Source organism: Engystomops pustulosus, chromosome 1, assembly GCF_040894005.1.
Source record: "Engystomops pustulosus chromosome 1, aEngPut4.maternal, whole genome shotgun sequence".
Lineage (NCBI taxonomy): Eukaryota > Metazoa > Chordata > Amphibia > Anura > Leptodactylidae > Engystomops > Engystomops pustulosus.
The window spans coordinates 200,153,095-200,178,125 of record NC_092411.1 but is presented as its reverse complement, the minus strand read 5'-3'; the positions used below and the strand labels follow the sequence as shown (position 1 = coordinate 200,178,125).

The following is a 25,031-nucleotide window of genomic DNA, read 5'->3' as shown; positions in this document are numbered from 1 at the left end:
TGAAATGTCCGGGAGTTACTGCAGGTCCCACAGCCGTCCTGTGGTAATGATTGCTGATCCAGGTGGTCAGGCGGGACTCAATAGGGCATGTCTGGTCACTGCTGCCAAAATGTGAGGTGGTCGTACCCGAGGAAGCTATCTGGTTTCTAAGGGACAACATGACAACAGAAATTATCTTCACACAGGAACATTTTTTTAAATAACAATTGAAGAAATGTTTACATACGGCAAATGCATTAAATTAAATGTGATTGCCCAGATGGGAATACCCCTTTAAAACATGTAACATAAAGATACAAGACTTCATAATCCCATCCCCACGCTTTTTTTTTATATTGATCCTAACTTTGCTGAAATTTCTGGATCAGTACTATAATATAAGCAAATCTACCACTTGTATATAGAATTTTTAATCTAAGCACAAACACTTCTAGCTATGTGCCTGCTAAAACAGTAGCTCATCTTCATTATCCTTGTGATAGCATTTTTAATTAAACAAATACAAAGCTAACTTTGCTCAGGGGCTGTATATGTCACAGTAGCCCCTTCTTGCTCAGTGTTTTGCTAATTATGCATGTCTCTTGCCCTTCTACCCCCTCCCCTTCCTAAGAGCCACTGACATAAGGCCAACTTTAGCGAATTCCAGTGCATGCAAGTTCAGTATTTGCGCAATGCGGAGACTGAACACGTAGGAGGGTGAATTTCAGAGAGTCAGTCTATGTCACCGTACGTTACATAATTCTATATACTAATAAATAATGCTATCCATTGGATTCAACTCTTCCACTTTGTATGCAATCTACTCATAGGTGACTTCCTAAATTAATGTCCAGGACCAACACTAAAAACCTGTAAATTCTGATAACAGACAGAAAAAGGTTATACCAGGTTTCTTCTGTTTGGCACATCTAATGGACTGAAGCCTGCCTTGATAAAGTAAAGATTTTATATATTCTTTTACATAGCAGGCATCTTATAAAATATATGGTACCAGAATCTCTAGCCATGTTTGGGTTCCTCCAGTCATTAGGATAGTAATAATAATTATGGCTGGGAGTCTAAAGACTTTAAAGACATCTAATAGTGCAGTCACACTGTGTGCTTTCCGTAGGGCACATTCAGTCACATGCATTTGGGATTGTATACAGCTTGTACAACCTCGGTGAAGATGGATTTATTCTTGGAGGTTCACTTGTGGAAAGAACATCCTCTGTTTGAGTGCCCATTGAGCACATGGCTACCTCCACAGGAAACGCTTGACTGTCTGTTTTAATTGGAGGACCTGCAGACATGCTTGAAAAGAAATATATGACAAAGTTTGAGCTTGTTAAAATGTATTTTGCTTCCAGAAAGATTATCACCCTATACAAAGTGGTCAATCAGTATCCATTGTCAATAAAAGTGTGTTGGCTTTACTTCTAACATGGCTTTAGGGATTAGTTTCGCTTCAAGCCTTAAGCTCAACTAGACCAAAACCAATTAAAACAAAAAGCATTTTGCTGTGAGCAGGGATTTGTACAGTTTGATGGAGCTTCAGCTTAAGTGCAAGTAAAGCATCTGGCAAAGAACTTTTCTACAAGTAGAAAACATCTCATTTTTAAAGTATCAATTTAGCCAGAATATAACCTACAGAAAATCATCTGTCGTCTCATATTATATTAATGAACACTGACATTTCCAATCTCCTGGAGGGTCTGCAAAGAATAGAAAGCTTCTAGTAGGCACACAGACAAAATTGCTAATACAGTTTTCTTTAAGGACACGGAATTTACTACGTAGGAAAACATCTGATGTTTGTCCTGTTTTGATGTCTGGTCTTGAAATTCCCATTTATGTCGGAATATTTTTGAAGTTTTAAATGTGTTTCTCTCCTACAATTGTATAGGCCTACCATGCTAAGAAACATTGGCCTTGGCTGTCAGAAGGTATAGACTTTTCCATAGTGGTACAACGCAACCATGCTTGGTCTCCACTGCAGACACAATAATGTAGCATATGCTACCAGAAGCGATAAACCAAGAGGACTAAATCCACCCATTTTATCCTATTGTTTACATGATTTTAAATATGTGTATAAATGTGGGAGAAAGATGGAAGGCAAGTGTACAATAAAAAACCTTTATAGGCAGGTGTACGATAAGTATTCCATATAGTTTCTTTATTGATCGTTTAACTTGACTATACAATATATTACATAAATTTATCATCCATCACTGCTGGCTTGTAGAGCTCACCACCGACACTGTAGTGAAGCCACAGTACAGAGGAGCTCTTGTAACCACAACCCCACCTGAAGCTATTCAGCCTAATTTACATAAATATAAAAAGATATATACATTTTATAAAGGTATATAAATTTTATGAGTCACTGAGTGCAGTAAACATCTAGAGGAAAATATGACTACAATGACAGTGACGAGCTCTACAAGGCAGCGGTGATGGTTGATAACACAATCTTTAGCAGGAGGTAAAAAAGCCTAAGATGTACAGTGGGCACCCTCCTACCATTTTACATGGACTTTGGGCAGGAGCCCCAACACAATCCATTAGTAAAGAAATAACTCAGCACAGCAAAAGTAATGGTGAAAACTCCTCAGAGTGCCTTTTATTCACCAAGATGCAATGTTTTGACTTTATAGTCTTAGTTTTACTACTGCTCATGTGCCATTAGTAGACAGTCTATGTTGAATGACCATCAAATGGATGTTTTTACATCACTGTAGAGGTCCATACTATGTAATGGAAGACTGGAAGATGATTCACAATTGTACTTCTTCCCATCAAACAAATGTCCCATAATATTATAATATATAAGATTTCAAAACTAGATTATATAACAATATTTCATGCATAAAAAAGTGTCTTTAACGAGCAAGGGTCACAAAGGGTGTGTGGAATTATCAAAGAAAAAAAAAATTAAGATTGGCTGTGGTTAAAACAAAGTTATGTCCAGTTTAGCATCTTTCCAATTGAGGAAAAAGGTTAGTAGACTTCACTATTTCACTTTTGTAATGCGGTAAGAAAAATGCATATTTTAAAACTTTTTTTTTTCAATTACACCCATTGAATCTTTTTAACCATAGATGCCAGTATTTATGATAAACGGAGGCCATGACTGTTACTCTTATTTGTTATAGAAGACCATACAAGTCTAGGAAATCATCCTAAAATGCATCAGTTTTTCCTGCATAGATTTATAGAATAAAAAGTTAATGTGCTTGACCTTAAACTTATTATAATCCTGTTACTTGAGCATAAGCGAGTTAAGTGCAATGTAAAGTTTTATGCACATGAACGGTTGTCCTCCTGGGCTGAAATTGGGAGAGCATCCAGTTGGGTACAGGAGAGAGGAGGAGTTAGCGCTCCTCACACCTCCTCTCTCATTAGAACGACTAGTTGCCGGCGCTTTAATACGCAAAATATAGGACATGCGACCTCTGTCACGGTGTAGTGAGACCGCAAGGTCTAACCTCACCCTGATCGGGTGCCATAGATGTCTATGGGGAATGTGACCTGGTTGAAAACTGTGCTGCCAGATAACGGTCCCCATTCAGTTTGTGTGCATAAGGCCATTGGATGACCAAAACCAACTTTTGAAGATGTTTTCTTGAGCAGAGGTGCTGGAAGCATCAGGGGATTAAGCAGATCCCTTTTTTTTATCATTGTATCAAAGTTCCATTCAGTGAGAAGCCCCTATTTTGTGCCTTACATATTTATTTATGAATTAAGAGGGTTTCTGGTAACACAAAGAACACGTGTTTGGTTATATTTATCAGCAAGGTTAGAATTCAGTCGGTGAGGAGGTTTGTGATATTATTACAGTGATGACAAAGTTTACCTGAGGTCTCCATTTAGAACTTGGTTTTCCCTAGGTTTAAAAAACACAGTTTGACAATGAAACACTATGAACTAATATGTGATATAAACTTTCCAGCAACCATTCATTAGATGATGATTACAGATTAATTACCAGACACTTATTTCAGGACATTTGACAAGGAAGGCTGGATGGAAGTGAATAGGCTAGTCAAGCTAAGTTTATGTAGCTGCGCTTAACTGTGGTAGCAGGTATCAGGCACTTGGTTTACAAGACAGGCCTGGACTGAAAGTGTGACCTGCCGGGCAGGTTCTTGGTGGGCCACTTGGTAATAGCCTTTTATTTTAGATTTAACCAAGACTATTAATCAGTTGCTTCCAGGTCTGATAATAATTCAAGAGACGGCCACGCTGGTGATGACCTCTATATTGGCAATAAAGGGGTCATGTCTCCAAATGCTATCAAATGATACACACATGCACAAAGATCAGAGGAAATAGGTTTTATTTGATAACAGAGACAAAAATATAATACATTATATTACATGAAGTGAAAAGTAGAAGCATCTGAGGTGTGAGAGTCAGAGTCCAGTCACTATACCGGTGACATCTAGCGCTAGCATTCCTCCCACATTTGCTCTTTGGAAATCATACAAGTCATTTGATAGCACCAAACAGGTTTGAAACATCAGTGTTCCATCCGTCATCAGCATCACAGGTATGTACAAATGTAACCAATATTTCATTCGCAAAATAATTCTATTTAATTTCACCCGATGGGTGATCCATGCTTTTTATCAACAAATCTACTTTTTTCAAGCCTTAAAGGGGTTGGCCACTTTACCTCTTGTTTTTTGTAGTGTGTGCAAGTGTGGGCAACAGGATATTAGGTAATTTACCAACATACATCTAAGAAACGTTCTGCGCTGCTTTCCTCATAAGTGAAGCCTCCTGTCTTTTACCTCATCAGTCAGACACTCCTATCCATAAAATGGCTGCAGGTGGAGGGTCATGTGATCTCTAACTGGCATGGACAGAGATCACATGACCCTACATATGCGGCCATTTTATGGACAGGAATGTCTGGCTGATGAGGTAAAAGACAGAAGGCTCCACTTCACATATCAAGAAAACGATGTACAACTTTTAATAAATGTATATTGGTAAATTACCCAACATTAAAAAAAACATGAGGTAAAGTGGCCAACCCCTTTAAGGAACCCAAGCTAAAACCAAGCTCTAAATGGCAAACATCCTGTTACAACAGACCACCAGCCAATACCAATATAAATCCTCATCAATCCAATGAAATATGTTCACACTTTCCTAAAATCCAAAGCCACTTTAATGAATTGTACAAGCTGCAGTAAATACCTTACTTATTAATCACTTCCCACATCCAATGTTTCCTGAACAGCATCACCATCAACATATATAGCTGTATTCACACACTTCTTTCTGATGCTTTTTTATTTAATAACTTTAAATTATTTAAAGTGAACCATTCACCCGGTGGCAGGTTCCAATAGCTTATGCTGTGCAGATTTTAAAAATGCCCTTGTAAAATAGACTGTTCTAACCTACTGAAATGATTCAGAATGATGGCATTACCTGGCTCCTGGCCAGCAGGGAGTCCCTGGGGAGGGGAAGCTGCAGCCTATGCCAGTCTTCTCTCCTCCACACTCATGCAGCTCCCTCCCCCTCCTCAGTTCCTGTCATGTGCATTGAGCAGGCAGGGGATGAGAGTGGAGGAGACCGACACAGGCACACACAGGTTGCACCTGCCCCTCCCTGGGACTTACCATACACTGCTGGCAGGGAGCAAGGTAATGTGAATTAATCTTCTATAAACTACTGAAATGATTCAGAATGATAAAAAAGGCATTGATAAAATAGCATAGGCTATTGCAACCGGTCACTAGCTAAAATAACTGACAATTATTATAAGAACATGTTACTCTGCATTTCAGCTGCAAGCTAATGGCCATTAAATCAACATGTTAGGCTGCATTCTAGGATTTACAGATTAACACCTATTCTGCATAAAAAAGGGCTCCATTTGCAAAATAAAATTTTCTCCACCAGTGCTAGTTCATGGGAAGGGGTATGGGGTAGGGAAACGGCAGAGCCAATTGGCCCTGTTGGATTTAAGAACTTTCACACTAGGTGTCTGGCTCCCTAATGGAGTCATTTAAAGGACACCTGTCATCAGGTCTGTGTCACTTGTCCTGTCACCTCTACCTGTTGGAGCAGCTCACAAGGATCCATCCCAGCCTTTATCTAGTTATTTCATACATTATTCATTATAAAATCATCTATTCTTTATCATGTAAATACGGCTGGTCACATGGTCAGAGGCAGTGATGTCACCCCTGTTACCCCTCCCCTCTCCTCCCCCTGCTCATGTCTGTGTGTAATGTATAGTAAAGCATGGCTAGTGTGTATGTCATCTGCTGACATGCTGCATCCTCCTAATATACAGGTGAGAGACACAGACATCAGCTACACATGAATCTGACATGTTCTGCTGTAACATGGCTGCCTGGAGCTGCTGTATCTCTCCTATACACACACACATGCACACACAGGCTGCAGGGGGTGTGGCCACCAGCACCAGGAAGCACATCATTATACAGCCTCACATCATTATACAGGCTGTCAGTCAAGCACTGGGGGTGTAAATGTGCCTCCCACTCATGAATAGAGTGGACAGCTTGAATATGCTAATGCTTCATTGGACATTTCACAGGTCATTTGCATACAGCTTTAGGACCTCATTGCTTAGGTTTACAGGTATGGAGAGGGACAATGAAGGGATAGAGGCAATGCTCTCTAATGGCAGTTTATGAAAATATATTTACTTTAGGGGGGTTATTTTGCATGACGGGTTCTCTTTAATGAGCCATGCATCTACTATACGACCTGTGCTTCCGCATAAATTAGAAGCATGCCACACAGGTGTAAGGAGCTCCCAAGACCAGTGTAAAAAAATACCCAACAATGAGAGTTGCTATTAAGTCACAGCGATCACATGGCCTAGTTCAGGTGAATGAGGCTGAACTGCAATACAAAGCACAGTTATTGTAGTATATAGGGTGCTGTGCTGGCTAGACTGAAGAGGCCAAAGCACTTGTCTTAATATGTGTGTGAATTTTATTTCTATATTTCGTCACCGTCAGATGGAGATCTGTAGCATTCAGTGCAAATATGAACCACAAGGTCTCCCATTTACTTCTCTTCACATTGGATTTAGCAGCCAGACGCAAAGCAGGGGCCGGAGAATGTGGACCCTTTGTAGGGTCTACATTATTTGTGTCTAATAGACCACCTCCCCATCCTACGTAATACTAGTATTATCCCAAACGATAAAGAAAGCTCTGCTAGAGCTTTCCATGGAGATGTAATACTAAAATGTTTCCATTAGATTTTCCCTCCAAGAAAAAAAAAAACAATTCAATAGATATTGTAACATACATCAACGCAAGCTATTGGAAGCAAAATGTGATGTCTTATTGCAGTAAATAAAAATAAATAAATGGACATAAGGCAAAAGTCTTCCTTTATAAAGCAGTATTGAAAAGGAAAGCCACAGAAAAGTTTAGAAAAGACAGGACATATATTTCTATGTGATATAGTGGAGGATCACTGCACATTTAGAACACGGGCTGAAACACCATGGTGCCAGTCACGTAATTTTGTATACTTTGGACTAATGATCTGAACAGGAGCTTTTTCCCTACAAAGATAGAAAAGACAGAAAGAGACAAGAGAAGAAAAAATAAAAAAAAGATTTTTTTATGTAGATTTCAAAATGAACTTCAAATGACATAGCCAATACCAGTAAGACAGCCAAATATGTCAATTACATGCAGAATACTAGCAAACACATTGTATTAGCTGTAGATCATAGGCCACCGTGCCACAAAAGCTGAGCATATCTTGTGCACGATACCACCTTACAAGATATTCTGAACACATATACTGAAGCCACATAACACCTCCATATGAGCCAGAAACTATACAATTACATGCAAAAATCCTTCAAAAACATAACCATAGGACCACAAAAGTACAAACACATACAAACAAGCAAGAACTTCAATCCACAATGAATTGAGCTTATGCATAGGACTGATGGGACCATAAGACTACATATGTAAATTTCACTAAAAGCTGAACAAACTTGGGTTAAATGTCAACATAAAGGGGAAAGAAAACTTACTTGTTTTTCACATTTTCAGGTTCTGGTTCTGTAACTGAAAAGAAACAAAAATAAAAGTTAGAAAATAATCAGATATTAACCCTTCAGCAAGCTGCCTGTTTTGGGACAAACATTTTTTTGTTGTTTATTTTGTTTTAATTTGCAGTTAGCTACAGCCATACAAAGGCTGTTTTTTTTTGCTGTTCTATTTAATTACTTTGTGATGGCTTCATTCTGGGAACACATGCAGGAATTTATCATTACAATTTGTGTCATAATATTGTTTTTCTGTGGGGTTTTTTTTGCGCACATGTCCCTTGATATCTTGCTAAATTTGGTAGTGTTTTTTGTCCTATTTCTACGCCAGGGGGTGACTGGAGTCATTTTGCGCCAAAATGAAAATTTGAACCAAATTGCAAATCATGAATTCAGTTCAGTATTGTGCAAACTAGTCTGTGCAAATAATACATTTGGCACAAGCGGGGTCTATGTCAAGTGACTTTGCACTGTCCTATGATCAATGAAAATCATTTGTACCACAACTGCGCCAAAACAACGCCAAACAAAAAAATGATAAATTCCCCCATAGAATTTATTGATGAACGTTGCTTCATTTTAATAATTTGTCACCAGTAACAAGTAATCGTTTGATTGCCTGTATAATACACTGCATTACTCATGTATCATTCCATTACTATCATATATACATATCTCATATCATTACTCAATGGAGTATATATATCAAACATTTTGCTTGCCTTTTTCTTTCATTTTTGAGACTTTTCATGGAGCTTGTGCTCATTTGCGACTTCTTTGTCACCTTTCAAAGTTTGCCACTGTCTAGTTTTCTGCAGTGTTCCCTGAGTTATCACCTGAATCCAGATGTGAAAGTTGTAACTTTTTAAAAGTCACAAATTTTGGTGCAAATCTATGGCTGCTCCATGCCAAGTGTAGATAATACCTTGAAACTTAGTGCGACTTTGACTACTTGACACTTTTGTTTTAAAAAGTCACAAATTCACTAAATACCAGACGCCACATGTATCAATAAGGGAAAAAACACTAAAGATACATCTGACCAGCAGAAAAGCCAAGATGTCCCAAAAAACAGACTGACAATTCCAGACCTATGATACATGTGCCCAATGTATCACTAATAGGCAGCCTATTAAACTCAGGCTCTGGCAGCTGATGGGGGACCGACCCATGGGGCTTTTTTAGACCGGACTTTCCTCTACGTAAGGGTGTATTCACACAACTGTATGAGGGAAATTTGCACCTGGATATATGGCCCCCATATATGGCGGCTTTGACACCGAGCTAGGTACGGTGAGCACAACAAGTGCTCGTGCTCCATCTTCAGCCGTATGAACATTATTTTCTATGGAGTGGGAGGCGTAAGCAGCTCTTGGCTGGTCTATCAGCCAGAAGAGCTTTCTGTTCCACAGCTCATCCCTTCTGCTCCTGTATCAGGAGTTTGGTTGCAATCCTCCTGCAGTCAATCATAGCAAAAGAGACTGCCTTTTGGAATGAACGTTTTCACATCCAGACAGCTCTTAAGGTTTAAAGACCTGCCCATAGCCCTTGCGAGACCTGCAGACCTAGATAAAAATTTTACTTTTCAAGCCCTTCTGCTACTAACTACAAACACACAAAGATATCATTCCGCAGCTCTTCAGAGTCTATGTCTACCACAGTTTTAGGTTTCTTATGGTCAAAACTTTTGAGAGATTTCCTTTAAGATAATCTAGCATGTAAAAAAAAAAGCAAAAACTAGGACAAATATGTAACAAACAATAAAACAACTTACGGTTTTCTGTTCCAGTCATCTGAGCAAGGATACGGAAGGATCGCGACTGGGTGGTACCGGTACGTGGGTGCCAGTCTTCTGTGTTGTCTACAAGACGCTTCTTGCTAGCATCGCTGTAAATGGGAGTGTGATGGAAGTCTGTCTCGACATCTACAATGTGTTGGCGAGGAGGGCTAGGAAAGGAATAGATTAAAAAATTTTTTTTTAAAAGTATGAGTTTTTCTATGCCGCAGAGTTGAATTTGACCAAACATACAAAAGTGGTTTTCTTAAGAAATATGAAAGTGCTTCAATAACATCTGTATCTGTATGATATGCACATGTAGAACTGGTTAACATGACTTAAAAGGGGCACATTTACTTAGAAAGTCAGAAACTGCACTAAAAGTGCTGTTTCCGAGTATAACGCTGGGTGCGGTGATTCACAGATTGTGAACCAAAAATCATTAAATCTGGAGCTTCCCCACACTGGCCCGAAAGAGTTCACCATCTTTTTTGTGGTGCAACTTTAACATAGGGCTTGCGACAAAATTTGCAAGTTAAATTCGGCGCTCTGTCCGAATCAGTCAGAACGACCAACAGACAGCACGCCCCCTAATATGTGTTGCACAGAGGCCAGCGCAGCTGCGCCACAAAAGGGTCACGTGTGACACAATAGCGGTGCAGACAGTGCTTAAATACCTGTGCAAGCCATTTTAGCCTAGAAGAACGTCCAAAGTCCAACAAAAGTGCAGCGCAAAGCCCTTATTAAAGTGCCCCAAAGTGTGTTAACACAATTTATCACAGATTGGTAGTTCTCTATAATGACTTACACTACAGACTGCATTATCACAGCGCTGCATCTGTACCTTGAATTTTACTCATTTACTGTTTCAAGACTGAAACCATTGGAGAATATTTATTATTAGACAAGTACATGATTTTGGGTTTTTGCAGCGTTTTAGAAGCTCTTTTGCACATCACATTTATTAAAGTGGATAAAACTACTTTATAGTTCTGATTCATTTTGGCACCAGAAGTTAATGTCTGGAGACGATTTGGATTTGCAGTTGAAAACAATTCACAACCTACATTTTTTCCTGAGCCACTGCTGGACTTGGACATTTCCAGCTTGTTGATATGACTACCAAAAACATAATGTATTTACGGCCAATAAACAATTGGAGTATGTCCTATTTTCTCCAGTATTTCCATTTTGAACTGGCCCACCAGTGGGCCCCGCACCTGGAGCTATTGCAGGGGTTTCCGTCCCCATCGGTGGCACCTGCCAGAGTTAATAAAACTATGTAGTTGCTTGAGTGCTATTCCTGCAGGTAGCACAGCCAAATTATGCATCTTTCTGCTGGAAACTTCCCAGCAGGAGTCAAACTCTGACCCCCCAGATGTGCAGTGAATGATACCATCATCAGGCGGGTGCACATCCTGTTCCGATCTGTCGCTACTCTAACCGCAAGGAGAAGCAGGACACAAGAAGTCCTGCACAGGCAGATGGTTGGAGCAGTTATAACAGGAATGGAGGCAGTATATATAAAATTAGGTGGGATATATTTATGACATAAGGGCTGGTTGTATTTATAAAATGAAGGGATATTATATGAAATGGAAGAAGGGGGCTGTATGTATAAAAAGAAAGAAGGGGGTACATATAAAATGAAAGGAGTGGGTTGAGTATACATAGTAAAAAAAAGTAAAAGAAGTGTCAGGAATATATAATAAAATGGAAGAAGAGGGGCTGTATATAAAATTAATTGAAGAGGGGGCTATATATATACATACACACATATACATACACACACAGGACTCATTTGGCAAGCTCTGTGCAGAGCTGCGTAATCTGTGTGTGCTATATAAAGAATTATTATTATTATTACAGATCATAAGTTTGGACACACCTTCTCATTCAAAGAGTTTTCTGTATTTTCATTACTAAAAGACACTGTAGTCTTTTAGTTGGAACCAATGATCTCAGATTTGGACTCAGACTAAAGCACAGATTTCCACTGGTCTAATGTCCATTCTTTGTGTTCTCTTATGCTTGTTGCCTGTCCGTAGCAGTGGTTTCCTAGCAGCTATTTTACCATAAAGGCTGCTGCACACAGTTGTTGTAGAGATGTGTCTGCTGCTAGAACTGTGTGTGGCATTGACCTGATCTCTAATCTGAGCTGCTGGTAACCTGGGATTTCTGAAACTGGTGACTCGGATGATCTTATCCTCCGTAGCAGAGGTGACTTTTGGTCTTCCTATCCTGGGGCAGTCCTCATGTGAGCCAGTTTCTTAGTAGCACTGGATGGTTTTTGCAACTGCACTTGGGGACACTTTCAAAGTTTTTCCAATTCTTCTGACTGACCTTCATTTCTTAAAGCAATGATGGACACTCATTTTTCTTTACTTAGCTGCTTTTTTTCTAGCCATAATACAAATTCTAACAGTCTATTCAGTAGGACTATCAGCTGTGCATCCACCTGACTTCTGCACAACACAACTCCATTTATAGGGCAAGAAATCCCACTTATTAAACCTGACAGGGAAAACCTTTTCTGGTGACTACCTCTTAAAGCTCCAGAGAATGCCAAGAGTGTGCAAAGCAGTAATAAAAGCAAAAGGCGGCTACTATGAAGAACCTAGAATATAAGACATATTTTCAGTTTCACACTTTTTTGTTAAGTAAATAATTCCACATGTGTCAATTCATAGTTTTGATGCCTTCAGTGTTGATCTAATATTTCATAGTCATGGAAATACACAAAACTCTTTGAATGAGAAGGTGTGTCCAAACTTTTGGTCTGTACTATATATATAAAAAAAGGAGTGGGGTGCATAGGTAATATTTCTATGCAGCAGTAAGATGGGCCCCCAGATTCAATCAGGTAGCCCAGTCCTACACTGCCCCTCTCCATTGAGTATAGGTCCTATATTTTTCAGTACTATGTTACATTGAGATGAGACAGCGTGTGCTTAACGCACCTTGACCAGGTGTCATAGACGTTTACGGAGACTGTGATCCAGACACACAATTTGTGTGCATTTCATGCACAATAGATAACTTGACTGCACCACTACTCTATACTCATAGTTTTTGTTAATTACAACTAAAGTAAAGATGTTCTGTGCCTTTATCATTCTGCAGTAGCAATCACCTACAATAGCAATCTACTGGCAAGTAAGAAGAATCATGTAGTGGAAAACATTGTTGTGTTGTAAATTGATAAAAACACAATGGACTTGACTAAGAAGAGCAATTCATCAGTTTGGCCACTAGGTGGTACTTTTGTCCACTTTGCCTAATACAATGATACAATAAATTTGGGCGACTATAAATGTTTAGTAACAATACTAATGCACAAGCAATTCATCTACTGCTAATTTCTCTCAACTATAGAGATCAGTGTTTAAAAAACTTAAAAAAAAAACATTTAAACTGAATGCTTTAGTATAGAATGAGGCAGTTTTCTGCAAGTTCTGTGGCGCAGTTTATTCTATATGATTATATCACACGTATATTGTATGCAAAGTGAGAAAGTAGCCCAAGTAACCTCCTCATATAGAAACTACATATTATTTCCATAAACATCAAAGACCCAACCTAAAATATCAGCTTATATTCAAACTATTATTTTATTTTTCATACCGTTTAGATGGATTTTTCCTTAATTCATATGGGGTGAAGAGAAAGAGAAGAACAAAAAGAATTGTGAAAAACACAGAAATCAGGAAATGCAGAGCCTACAAACACATTGCACGGGTTTAGTAGGAGTATATGAAAAGCTCCAAAATCAATAACTGGTTAGAGGAGTTAGAGTGTGCAGTTATCAAACCACAAATAATAAGATGCAGATTGAACTTTTACATGAATGCCTCCCAGAAGTATGGGCCACTTAAGAGCAAGAACCAATGATAAACTAAATCTTCAAATCTATCATTTCCAGTTTCTATCAGGAGTCCAATAATAGCTATATATTACAGAGGGGGTTAATTATACTTAGGCAACTCCTTGTGACAGTTTATTGAGATCTGAGATTAAGTGACAGCTGTAATTGCTGTGTGGGGTTTTTTTTTCCAAAAAGACCCCCAAAAAAGTTACAAAATGCATAACATGTCCCAGCACATACACCAGCAGTGGACAGGAGAGACTATAACTTTTTGCTAACGTCCCAAATTGTGCTGGGTGTCCCAAATCATGCATGATTACCCCAAATTCATTGTGGAGGAAATAGTCCTCAATTCAACTTGTTTATGCCAAAAGGGCCCAGCAAAGCCAAAAGTTAAACAACCCACCAAACACTTGATACTGACTTTTTACTTTCAGTTTATATTAAAGATTTATCCAGAAGAGGGCACCAGGCACACACGATTTCTTTTTATGCGGGTTTTTAGCCTGGTTTACAGGTAACTTATCTTCTACAGTTTAACATTATACTACAAATATTACTACAGCGATGTGGTGCAAAATACGGATCGGCCTGTGTTTCCCATGCAAAAAATTTTTTCTGCATATTAAAACTGATTAGAAGGGCTCCACATGTCAGAACATCACACATCTGATATTGTTGGCCTATCCTATCCTTGGAAAAATCCCTCTTAAAACACTGTACACATCTTTTCATTTGTACATCAGCAGTTATATTTCCAACTTTAATTTCAGATGCCAGAGAGTGATTTCAATTATAAAAGAGCTGGTAAAAAGGTTAAAGGTTCCTTATCTTAATTCTTCAATCACCTCAAGCAGATGACCCTTTGTCCAATCCCCCCACAGAGTGAAAAAATCTTATGTTGACTTGAGGTTGAGCTAGGTTGGCTGATAAAGATTTATCTGAATATACCATTAAGAAGGGGCCTTTTCATTTGCATCAGTTCATTAAAATTGACATCTAGATAGATAAATACCCCTCCCCCCCCCAAAAAAAAAAACACAGCTAATCATGAATTTCCAGGGTTCAAAGACAGTTTCCCACATTGGGGCAGATTTAATCAAAAGTGTTGTAAAGTTAGGCCAGTTTCACATTATTCCATGATCACGGACATGACGAGTGCCGTGGCAGACTGATCCTATTGCTGGGAACTGAACTCCACGCATGACAGCGATATGTGGTGCACAGAGTTCTTATTTCCCGATATGTAGAAGAGCAGACTGTCTACATGCAGTTCGCCTCACTAATGTTTAGGGCGCGCCAGATTAATGAAGATGAATCAATGACAGAATGAAGGAAGATTTCAACTCTGAAATCTGGATAACTGTAAACGCAGCTCTGGACAGAAAAGTGTCAGCAGTTTTTATTCCACAAGTCTGCTGACAGCAATGGAAAGCAGTGTAACCATATAGTCAGTAATGGTCAAACGTTCCTAAAATATGCATTTGTCTGTCAATTTACTCACATGACCATCTCATACAACGATTTCTCTTCTAAAACTGCAATATTTTTGTATAAAGTAACAACTTTTTATATGATCTTAAAAGCGGACATACACATGCATCCACAGCTATAAAAACACATGCAGTGCCTACAGGAGCACACTCAAATTGATATGCAATACTAACTTTGCCACTGGAGGTGCCTGCATGAAAAAAAATAATATAACAATGTAAATATAGAAACCCAAAGTACTACAACACAGAATATATTAAAATGCTGGAAGGGCACCCAGGTATTGGAATCCATGAATAACTAGTCCCTAAACGTTCATCCTGAAGTTCAGAGGCTTTTCCCTTCTATGGAAAGATTGCAAAGTCAATAAGCTATGCAACATAGACCCATTCCTAGGAGTACAATATAGGCGCTTTAATTAAATAGGCAAAGTGTGATAGTGGCAGAAAAGGAGAAGCCATGAACTTTACAGAGCACTAGTCGGCCTATGCCAGGAACATAAACTGGATTTCTCATATTGATATCCTACTGTGTGTCTGGGCCCAGAATGTCTGGGCTACAGGACGTGCTGCTCACTTCCATGGGCTCACTTACATTCCCTTGGCCGCTTTCAAGTGTAATAATATACACATGGGCAGAAGCCTATAGGACTCTAATTACAAAAACTTCCAAAAAAGAAGACTTGTGAAATAACATACTGTCATTTAGAATCTGTAGACTATTACTGAGTGGACCCCCAATAATACAGAGTACATAAGGATTACCTTACTTAATCCAAGTTTTGGTTTATGCAGGGATCTTTAACCCTTCTGATACTTGTAGTAACAGAAAGGAAAGGTCTAAGATTTTTGGTTTGTCAATTTAATTTTATTTTGAAATGTATGCATCTGCGATGTGCTGGAATCCCTGGAGCAGTATTTTAGGATTTGCTGATTTAGAACATCCGGATGCTATGAGCTGCATAGAATTAGCCAGCAACACAGCTGTCAATGCAACATGGTGCCCTCATTATACATCAATTTCAGATAATATCTTTAGTTTTGCATTTTTTAATATACAGGTGGTCCCCTACTTAAGGACAGCTGAATTACAGACGACCCCTGTGCCTACTGTGACCTCTGGTAAAGCTCTCCGAATGCTTTACTATAGTCCCAGACTGCAATGCTCAGCTGTAAGGTGTCTGTAATAAAGCTGTATTCGTAATCATTGGTGCAATCACAGCAAAAAATGTTGAAACTCAAATTGTCACTGGGCAAGAAAATGTTTTGCCTCGATCTACAGTCTACAGTTTTGACTTGCGGTACATACAAATTCAATTTAAGAACAAACCTATGGAACCTATTTTGTCCGTAACCTGGGGACTGCCAGTATAAGTAGTATAAGAGGAGTTATGATTGAAGAGACGATTATTGGCTTATTAGTTACTCATAATTTATTTATAACTTAAATCTATAAAAAGGTTGATCTTTCTATACAGAATAAAAGGGAAAGTGCAAAAGTAAAGGCACGTAGTTAAAGGAAATCTACCATCAGAATCAAGAATGATAAATCAGGGGCATTTACTCATAGATCCATAGATATTTTCATCCATAGAACGTCTTATATCTGTTATCCATGGACTCCATCTTTCTGCAGCGTCACAGTCTCCTAGACTGTCTCTCCCTCCCCCTACCTGATGTAATCTCACTGAAGCAGAGGAAGTTTCAGCACACGGTGGGAGTGTTCCTGCACAGTGTAACAGCCTGTAAAGCCAAAGCACATAGGGGCTTCGTTAACAGTCCCAAAGCCCCTCAGGCTTATTAGCATCATTTTAGTGGATTTTAGAAAGGAGGCGACCATGGATACCAAATATAAAAATATTACCACAGTAAAGTTGACGTGGTAAATGGATGGTAAATGCAAATCACACCCATGCCAACCAATCACAGCACAGCTTTAATTTTTGCAAAGTCTAACTTAAAATGTATTTACATCGTACGGCATAAGATGCCAACTCCTAAGCAAGTACAAGCCTTTTGCGTTGTCAGAATTTGTTGTGACAGCCAACAGTCCAGTGAAAATAAATTTGGTAAATGTAAATAGAGACTGCACACCGTATTAAGTGCAGCAACACTAAACCACTGTTGTTTAAGTCATGGGAAAAGTCCAGGCTGCCCAATGCCTGCAGAAGATACAGTGAACAGCAGTACAAGGGACTTACCCATAGTAAACGTCTACTATGCTGCGCCCACCTTTACATGTTAAAGAGGAAAGAGAAAGAGGAAGATCTGCCACGTGTAATTTATCAGCAGGAAGGTGAGCCTGCACTTTTCTGTTTAGAGGTTTAGGAGTAATGATAGATCTAACGTTGGAGAAATACTTTTTTTCTGAGGATTCTGCTTCAATGCAGCCACAGGTTCTGAATGGCCTGGGACAATGCATTAATGAAACAGTACAGTCCATATTGGAGGGTATGCTCCCAAGTATGCGGACAGAACTGCACTTGTTATATATTATTTTTTTTACATAGACCATGTGTATATATATTTAGAGGGTGTACCCATAAAAAGCACTGTGTTCCAAGGTACATCTGCAGCCTCAAACATACACTGGTCCTAACATTGGTTATAGCATCATGCTTAGCAGCAGGAGTGATGGTCAGAACAACAACAACCGCAGTCAGCTGTTTTGGGAGCATGTGTTAGATACTGGAATACAGTGACTACAAATGTGTTCATTTGCACAAAATGATATTCAATTACCGTATATACTCGAGTATAAGCCGACCCGAGTATAAGCCGAGACCCCTCATTTTACCACCAAAAACTGGGAAAACCTATTGACTCGAGTATAAGCCGAGGGTGTAGTATATAGCCAGTCTCCGTGTAGTATACAGCCAGTCCCAATGTAGTATACAGCCTGCCCCCATAGAGTATACAGCCTGCCCCCATAGAGTATACAGCCTGCCCCCATAGAGTATACAGCCTGACCCCAAAGAGTATACAGCCTGCCCCCATAGAGTATACAGCCTGCCCCCATAGAGTATACAGCCTGCCCCCATAGAGTATACAGCCTGCCCCCATAGAGTATACAGCCTGCCCCCTGCCAAGCGAATAAAAAAAATAAAAAACGTAATACTCACCATCCGGTGTCCCGATCTTCAGCGCGAGGCTCCCGTTCCTCGGTGCGGTACCAGGCGGCGACGGTGGCTCCTCTTCTCTTCTTCCACAAATTTTATTATAAAGTTGTATAAGATTAATCACTTTATTCAATACAAGTCTAATACCCGTTTAAAGGGATTGTCTGATTATGATAAAAAAAAGAAAAAAACAGCACTAATTTCAATGTGTATCAGGCGCTGGAACGGAAGGGTGGGCTTGCCAGGTGGCCGGAAGGTGTAGGAGTCCAGTGCCGCCCCCTGTAAACAAACAGGGGCTCAGCATTGATGGCTGGAACATCGGGAGCACCAGATAAGCCAAGTACAAGTTTATTTTTTTGTACAGTCCTCCAGGCCACCTAGGTTTTTTTTTTATCATACTCTGATAACCACTTTCTAGTGATTGTTAAACTTTAAAAAGAGAGTCCAGTTATTAACTCCCCCTTTCACCCTCCCTCTAAATTATATCATCAAAACTATATTTCATGGATTTGTGTATCTGCTTTATGCTGATGGACCACACCATACAGACTCCTCCGTAGAGGGGAGCACTGATGAGAGCACTGTAAAAAGCAGCTGTCCATGTAATGCTGTACACAGGAATTATGGGAATAATACATGGTCGCAGAAATATAGAGAAATCTTTCATACATGATGAGGAGGATAGGAGGCTGCACTGCAGGGAAATGCGAGCCTCTCACACTCGCACTTCAGGTAAAGCTACAGGAAGGGGAAAAAAGTGTTTTTCCTGGAGTGTTGCATTAAAGTTTTCCATTTACAGATATTATTTTTACACCTATTCAAGTTGCCTCAACCTGCCAACTATATCAACTCATTATATATCTTACATTTTAGCCTAGGATAACTGTTTTACCATGAGGTTTTCAGTAGCTAGACTCATTTTAAGCTCTTCTAGGGAGTACATTCTTAGTTTATACATCTTTTTCCAATATATTATCTACTCATTTATTAGAAAACGGCCTCCAGCCACTTAGCTTAACTGGCACGATTAGTATGTCAAATTTCCATTCTGTGTGTCTTTACTCCTTCTGTAATGTATAAAAACAAATCGATTCCAACTCGACTCCATATTGGGAGCGAGTCATACACATTAGATGGTTAGCTGATGCTTAGGATGTCGGAAACTAGCTTATCTAGAAGCGGCCTGTGTGTCTGCCGGATTTAATGGCCCTAACATTGAACTACAGAGCTGTACTTAGCATGTTAATTCAGCGCCTCACATTAAAGGGGTTATCCGGGATTAATAAATAACTTGGGGGCGGGCTTTTTAAAAAGAATAAACGTGTACTCACTTCCTTCAGCGCAGTGGTCCGTCTCATCTGTGCCCCGGTTTGTTTACAGGGCGCACGGGGAGCTTCCGGCCAGCCAGAAGCTCCCATCTGACACCCTCTCCCTGCACCCTACAATGCTGAGAGATGGGGACAGATGGGGGTGGTGTGCCGGAAGCTCCCCGTCTGCAGCTTTTGTGCCCCTGTAAACAAACAGAGGCAGGGCTCTGAAAGCTATTGATTTCTATGGATGATCTGTTGTCCGTGATAAAAATTATGAAACATGTCCTATTTTTTTCACTGATGTGGTTCACAGATGGCAAAAGAAGTCTATGGGTCTGCAATTAAAACTGATGAAGCATCCATTCTTTTTCACTAATGAGGCTCAAAAACCAGGTGTGACGTTTATAAACTGAGTGGTTACATTTTTCAACTATAATTCATTTACTAATTACTACGAGAGTTCATTATAATTGCCAAAACTGTGTTTTGTCTCCGTTTTTCTAGAGACAAAACGCAACGGATGTGCACTAAAGCTGAGCGCCAACGCCAATGTGAAAGAGCCATAAGTTCTGTAAATCCCACAGCAAACTGACTCGTTTGTCAGAAGAAACATGCTGATGTATAACCAGGCGTATCCAAAGTGTATGGCCAGCTAAAATGAGCAGCAATTTTTTGCCTTTTACTTCTTAACTTGCAGCAGAATCTTAGTGACAGAAATCCATGAGCATTGGGTGTCCCAAAAACACCGTTTTATTTTACCTTTAAAAAGCAAAAATAACTGAAAGAAAAGCCTAAGAATGTCTTGGGAGCCTTTCAAGCATTGAAATACATTCTGTGTAGGAATTGCCAAAAATTCATACATATCTTACAACTCAACAAAAAGCAAATGTCTCATCCACTTGAGAAAATGCATGCCAGCTGTACCTACCCATTGTGCGATTTATCACCCAGATTTTCCTTCTGTCCTCTTCTTTGCACATTAGCAGCATCATTATTAGAGTACTGGTTGACAGGAGAACTGTAGCCTGCAGGCTGCCGGGGGACATTGGTGACTGCAGGTTTGTTAACTTGTGTCTGGCCCTCAGTGGAAGGTTTGTAACCAGCATGCAATCCGGCTGTGGTAGGGGCAGGTGGGTTTACAGCAGCAAGCAGGGACAAAGCAGATGGCTGCGTGGTGGCTTGTGTAGCTGGGGTAAAGGCAGAGGAAGGTGAAGGGATTGAAGCAGGCTTGGAAGGAGATGGGGCTCCAAATGGTCTGGGTGCTTTGTTGTATGCCACATTGGCAGCAGTGGTGACTTTGGGTACAGCAGCGATGGGCGTTGCAATAGGCACAGGCTTTATAATTTCTTTTGGTGCTTCCTATATATAAAACAAAAAAACAAAAACATACTCCAACCACATGCAAAAAGCTCAATTGCTCAAGTTATGTAATCAGCAGTTGTTATACAGACATTGTTTCATTTCATAAAACTTACAATTTCTATATTTTAGAGTAAAGCAGATGGAATACAGAAGACTATTGAGAAAATTTATAAAACTGTCCAAAAATATCTGAAACCAATGATAGCAAAACTTTCATTTTGTATTCTGGTTTAGAAAATTGAAAGCTCTGCCTTGATTGGCTGGGTTACAGACAGTTTTCATATAAGAACGTTGTCTGTATAGCAACATGGAATTAGAGGGTTAAATTAATAATCAGCTGCTTTTTATTAGCATATTGTAAAATTAAAGTCATATTTTCATCTCAGGGATTTATAGCCTACCCCTCTAGGACCAGCATTGAGAGTAAATGGATTTTTCCACTCACCCGCCTGTCCACCAGGCCTCTGTAGGACCCTTGTTTTTTATGGAGGCGTAGGATCCAAAAGGACTATAAGATTACTTGTTATTGTCAAGATTTGGTGTTAGGAAAAGCTTTGAAAACTTAAGTTTATACAGGGCTCAAAGATCTGTTCACACCCCACAAATTTGTTTCAGTGTCCCATTTTATTTAAATCCATGTTTTAATACATCTGGATAAACTAATCCTTCTGCTGAGCTTCAAAACGTAGTGGGGCCATAGTGTAAATGCATTCATGACTTTGTACAAAGTAATCTTAAACATTTAAGATGGGCATGATACATCCCGTGGGCCAGATCTTGGGTACTGCTGCTGAAGTCGCCGTGGTGCGGCAGAGCTGGAAGTAATAAACTTCCTTTTCTGCAGAACAATATCGTCACAATATTGCGACACCGGCGCCTTACTGGAGGACCGGGGACAACCGCTGCTGGGGAGACCAGAAAGGCCAGCACTTTTTTTTTTGTTCTTAAATGCTGCATTGAGAGGGCATTATAAAAGGGGCACTATAAATGGGGGCATAATGAGAGGGAGCATTATGAAGGGAGGGCATAGGGAGAAGGGGCATTATAAATCGGATTGAAGTATATTAGTCTGGCCCTCGAAAACCATTTTCTCAAGTGGCCCCATGGGAAAATTAATTGAACCACTGTTCTACAAAGACTGTTCCCTCACGTTCAGGATCCTCCCTCCACTTGTACCAGTTCAGTCTGCCTTTATGTTTACCGATGGTAGACTGCTCATTATCTCTTCTAGGTGATGGAACCATTTTCCTATGTCTAGAAACGCCACAAATCTAAAATGAATTTACAAAATTATGCAAATGAGCAGGAGTCTCTCCGGCCTACATCACTGGATGGCCTCTTGGCTCTTATGCCGCCCCAAACAGTCATGGGTTGTAAGCCCTTGCAAGGATGGCCTTTATTCCTTTTGTTTTATCTAACCATTTTTCTGCTCTATACACACAGTTGAAACCAGAAGTTTACACACTATATAAAAAGACACATACTATACGCAGATATTTCTCACTATGTGACATGAAATTAGAATAAAACTCTCCCATTTCAGTTCAATCAGGAAATTCCTGTTGCTTTTGATAGGTCACATATAGTCCCCTTCTTGACATTGCAATACCTTTTAATGGCTAACTGAAACATAAAATGTTACAAGCTAGCTTTTCGGGACATCTTAGGTCCCTTCATCAGGCAGGTATAACAGGCTTTCTGAAGTGACACAGATCTTATACTTTTCAGTTAGCCATTAAAAGGTATCACACAGAAATTTCTTCAACTAAAACGGTACAAAACTTTTCTTGCGTTCAAATCAGGATTACTAAAAATATTTGCCAAATGCCAGAATTATGAGAGAGAGTGCAATAAGTAATAAGAATGCCAGGTCAAATGCCAAAAGTCAGGTATCATAGAACTCCATGGGGGGCGTGATCTGGCCCACAATTTGTGCAGCCAGGTCACACCCCCAATACAGTTGTGTGCATGAGGCCTGGTGTTTGCAAATGCACAAAGGAACTAAGTACTTAATACCTTTAATGCCGAGGCCCGTTTCCATTTTTTACTCCCCACCTTCAAAAATCTATAATTTTGTTATTTTTCCAATGTAATAGGCTTGTTTTCTGCGTAACAAATTGCACTTTATAGTGACAGTATTGAATATTCCATACCATGTACTGGGAAGCAGGAAAAAAAAAATCCAAATGCAGTTAAAATGATGGTGAAAAATTGCATTTACACAATGTTCTTGTGGGCTTGGATTTTATGGCTTTCAATATGCGCCCCAAAAAACATGTCTTTTATTCTTATTCAATCACGAGGATACCAAATTTGTACAGGTTTTAGAATGTTTTTATACATTTACAAAAAAAAAAAATCTTAATTTTGCCATGTTCTGGCACCAATAACTTTTTCATACGTCAGTGTGTGATGTCATTTTTTGTGAGGTTTGATGAGGTTTTCAATACTACCATTTTAAGGACTGCACAGCCTTTTGATCACTTTTCAAATGGCAAAAAAGTGGCATTTTCGACTTTGGGCAACATTTTCCATTACGGGGTTAAGCCCCGGGAATAACCGCAATTATATTTTGATAGATGGGAAATTTTGGGACGCAGCGATAAATAACATGTTTATGATTTTTACTGTTTATTTATATGAGTTCTAGGGGGGGGGGCGATTAGAATTTTTTTTAAATGTGTACTTTTTTTTTTTTTTACAAAATAGATAGCATTGAGAGGAAGAAAATTATGTGGCAATACTGAAGAAACTTCTGAAGACATCAGCCAGGAGGTTGAAGCTTGGGCATAAATGGTTCTTCCAAATGGACAATTACCTAAAGCATGTTCCTGGAGAGTCCAGGACAATGCCTTGATCTGAAAAGACAGGTGTGTGTAAGGCGGCCTACAAACATGGCTGTGTTACACCAGTCCGAAATGGGCCCAAACTATAACCTACCAACTATTGTTTAGAGCTTATGGAACGATATCAAAAAAGTTTGATCCAGGATAGAGTTTTTGAAAATCCTAAATGACCTAAAAGGGGAAAAGTTTATTCTGATTTCACATCAGTGAGAAAAACCTGCATATGTGTCTTTTTTATTTAGTAAATGTAAACTTATGGTTTCAACTGTACTCTGCATGATCCATACTGAGCTGTGGAATATGATGGCACTATATACATTTTTATTCTTTTTTATGTGACTATGACCAATAGAAAACAGCAAAAAGTAAATGAAATAATAAATCAGCCATAAAGTAATTACGTAAGAAACCGAAATATGTGTCAACTGTCGGATTAGAGCATTAGTGTATAAAACACACCACTTTTAAGTCAGCAATTGGAAATGTTTACCATTTGAAGTGTATTTATTTTCTATGTGGTCCACAGTAATGGCCCTTTGCAAACAAACGTATGCCCGTCCCAGGCCGTATCCCAAGCAAGCATACAGCCTTGTGCAGGAGACATATAAAACAAGTGGCGGACACAATAGTACGGCAAAATATATGTCCTTTATTTTTCCATGCATGGTCACGGTGCGTTAAGACAACGCGTGCTCACCGCACTGTGACCGGGAGCCATAGGCGGCTGTGGGGACCAATATCCCGGCTGGATATTGATCCCTATTACGTTTGTGTGCAAGGGGCCTAAAGATGACATACAATGCAGCAATGACAAAGCCAGCAAAGCAGTAATAGACCAATCTAGTTAAATCTGTTATCTTTAGACGGAATGGAAATATATCCAATGCCAACTTATTATCATGAGGTTGTGCAAGTAGGGAATACAACTTACCGTCTGTGTAGGGTTTGGATTGTTCTGCACCGCCACTGCTCTGTGGGAAAAAAAAAATCAACATGTTTAATTACAATATACAGTCATTAAATCAAGGTTACAGTCTATATAAAAAGTACCAGCTTTGTGATTTCTACAAGACTATGGAAAAAAAAATCAATACATTTGTTAAACAAAAATAGATAACACTAGCATAGGTTTTAACCTTTTTAGGTGACCAAGGCTCAATCAGTTTGCAGACTAGTAAGTAAAAGTGTCTAAAGGGCAAATTCAGA

General features: G+C 39.4%; 1 protein-coding gene across 7 annotated transcripts in view; it reads right to left on the bottom strand.

Moving 5' to 3' along the window:
• PDLIM5 (PDZ and LIM domain 5) overlaps positions 1-25,031 on the bottom strand; it is a 131,101-nt gene that overhangs the window by 52,453 nt on the left and 53,617 nt on the right. For 4 of the 7 annotated variants that reach the window (XM_072117971.1, XM_072117979.1, XM_072118007.1 and 1 more), the window contains exons 4-10: positions 24,757-24,796; positions 20,546-20,976; positions 13,455-13,472; positions 9,828-10,000; positions 8,039-8,072; positions 3,839-3,868; positions 1,159-1,293 (exon numbers count right to left, since the gene is read on the bottom strand). In XM_072117971.1, coding sequence (XP_071974072.1) covers positions 1,159-1,293; positions 3,839-3,868; positions 8,039-8,072; positions 9,828-10,000; positions 13,455-13,472; positions 20,546-20,976; positions 24,757-24,796 — 861 coding nt within the window. Of the gene's footprint in view, positions 1-1,158; positions 1,294-3,838; positions 3,869-8,038; positions 8,073-9,827; positions 10,001-13,454; positions 13,473-15,362; positions 15,380-20,545; positions 20,977-24,756; positions 24,797-25,031 lie in introns of all 7 variants that reach the window. The other 3 variants (XM_072117987.1, XM_072117997.1, XM_072118025.1) reach the window with 2 other exon arrangements.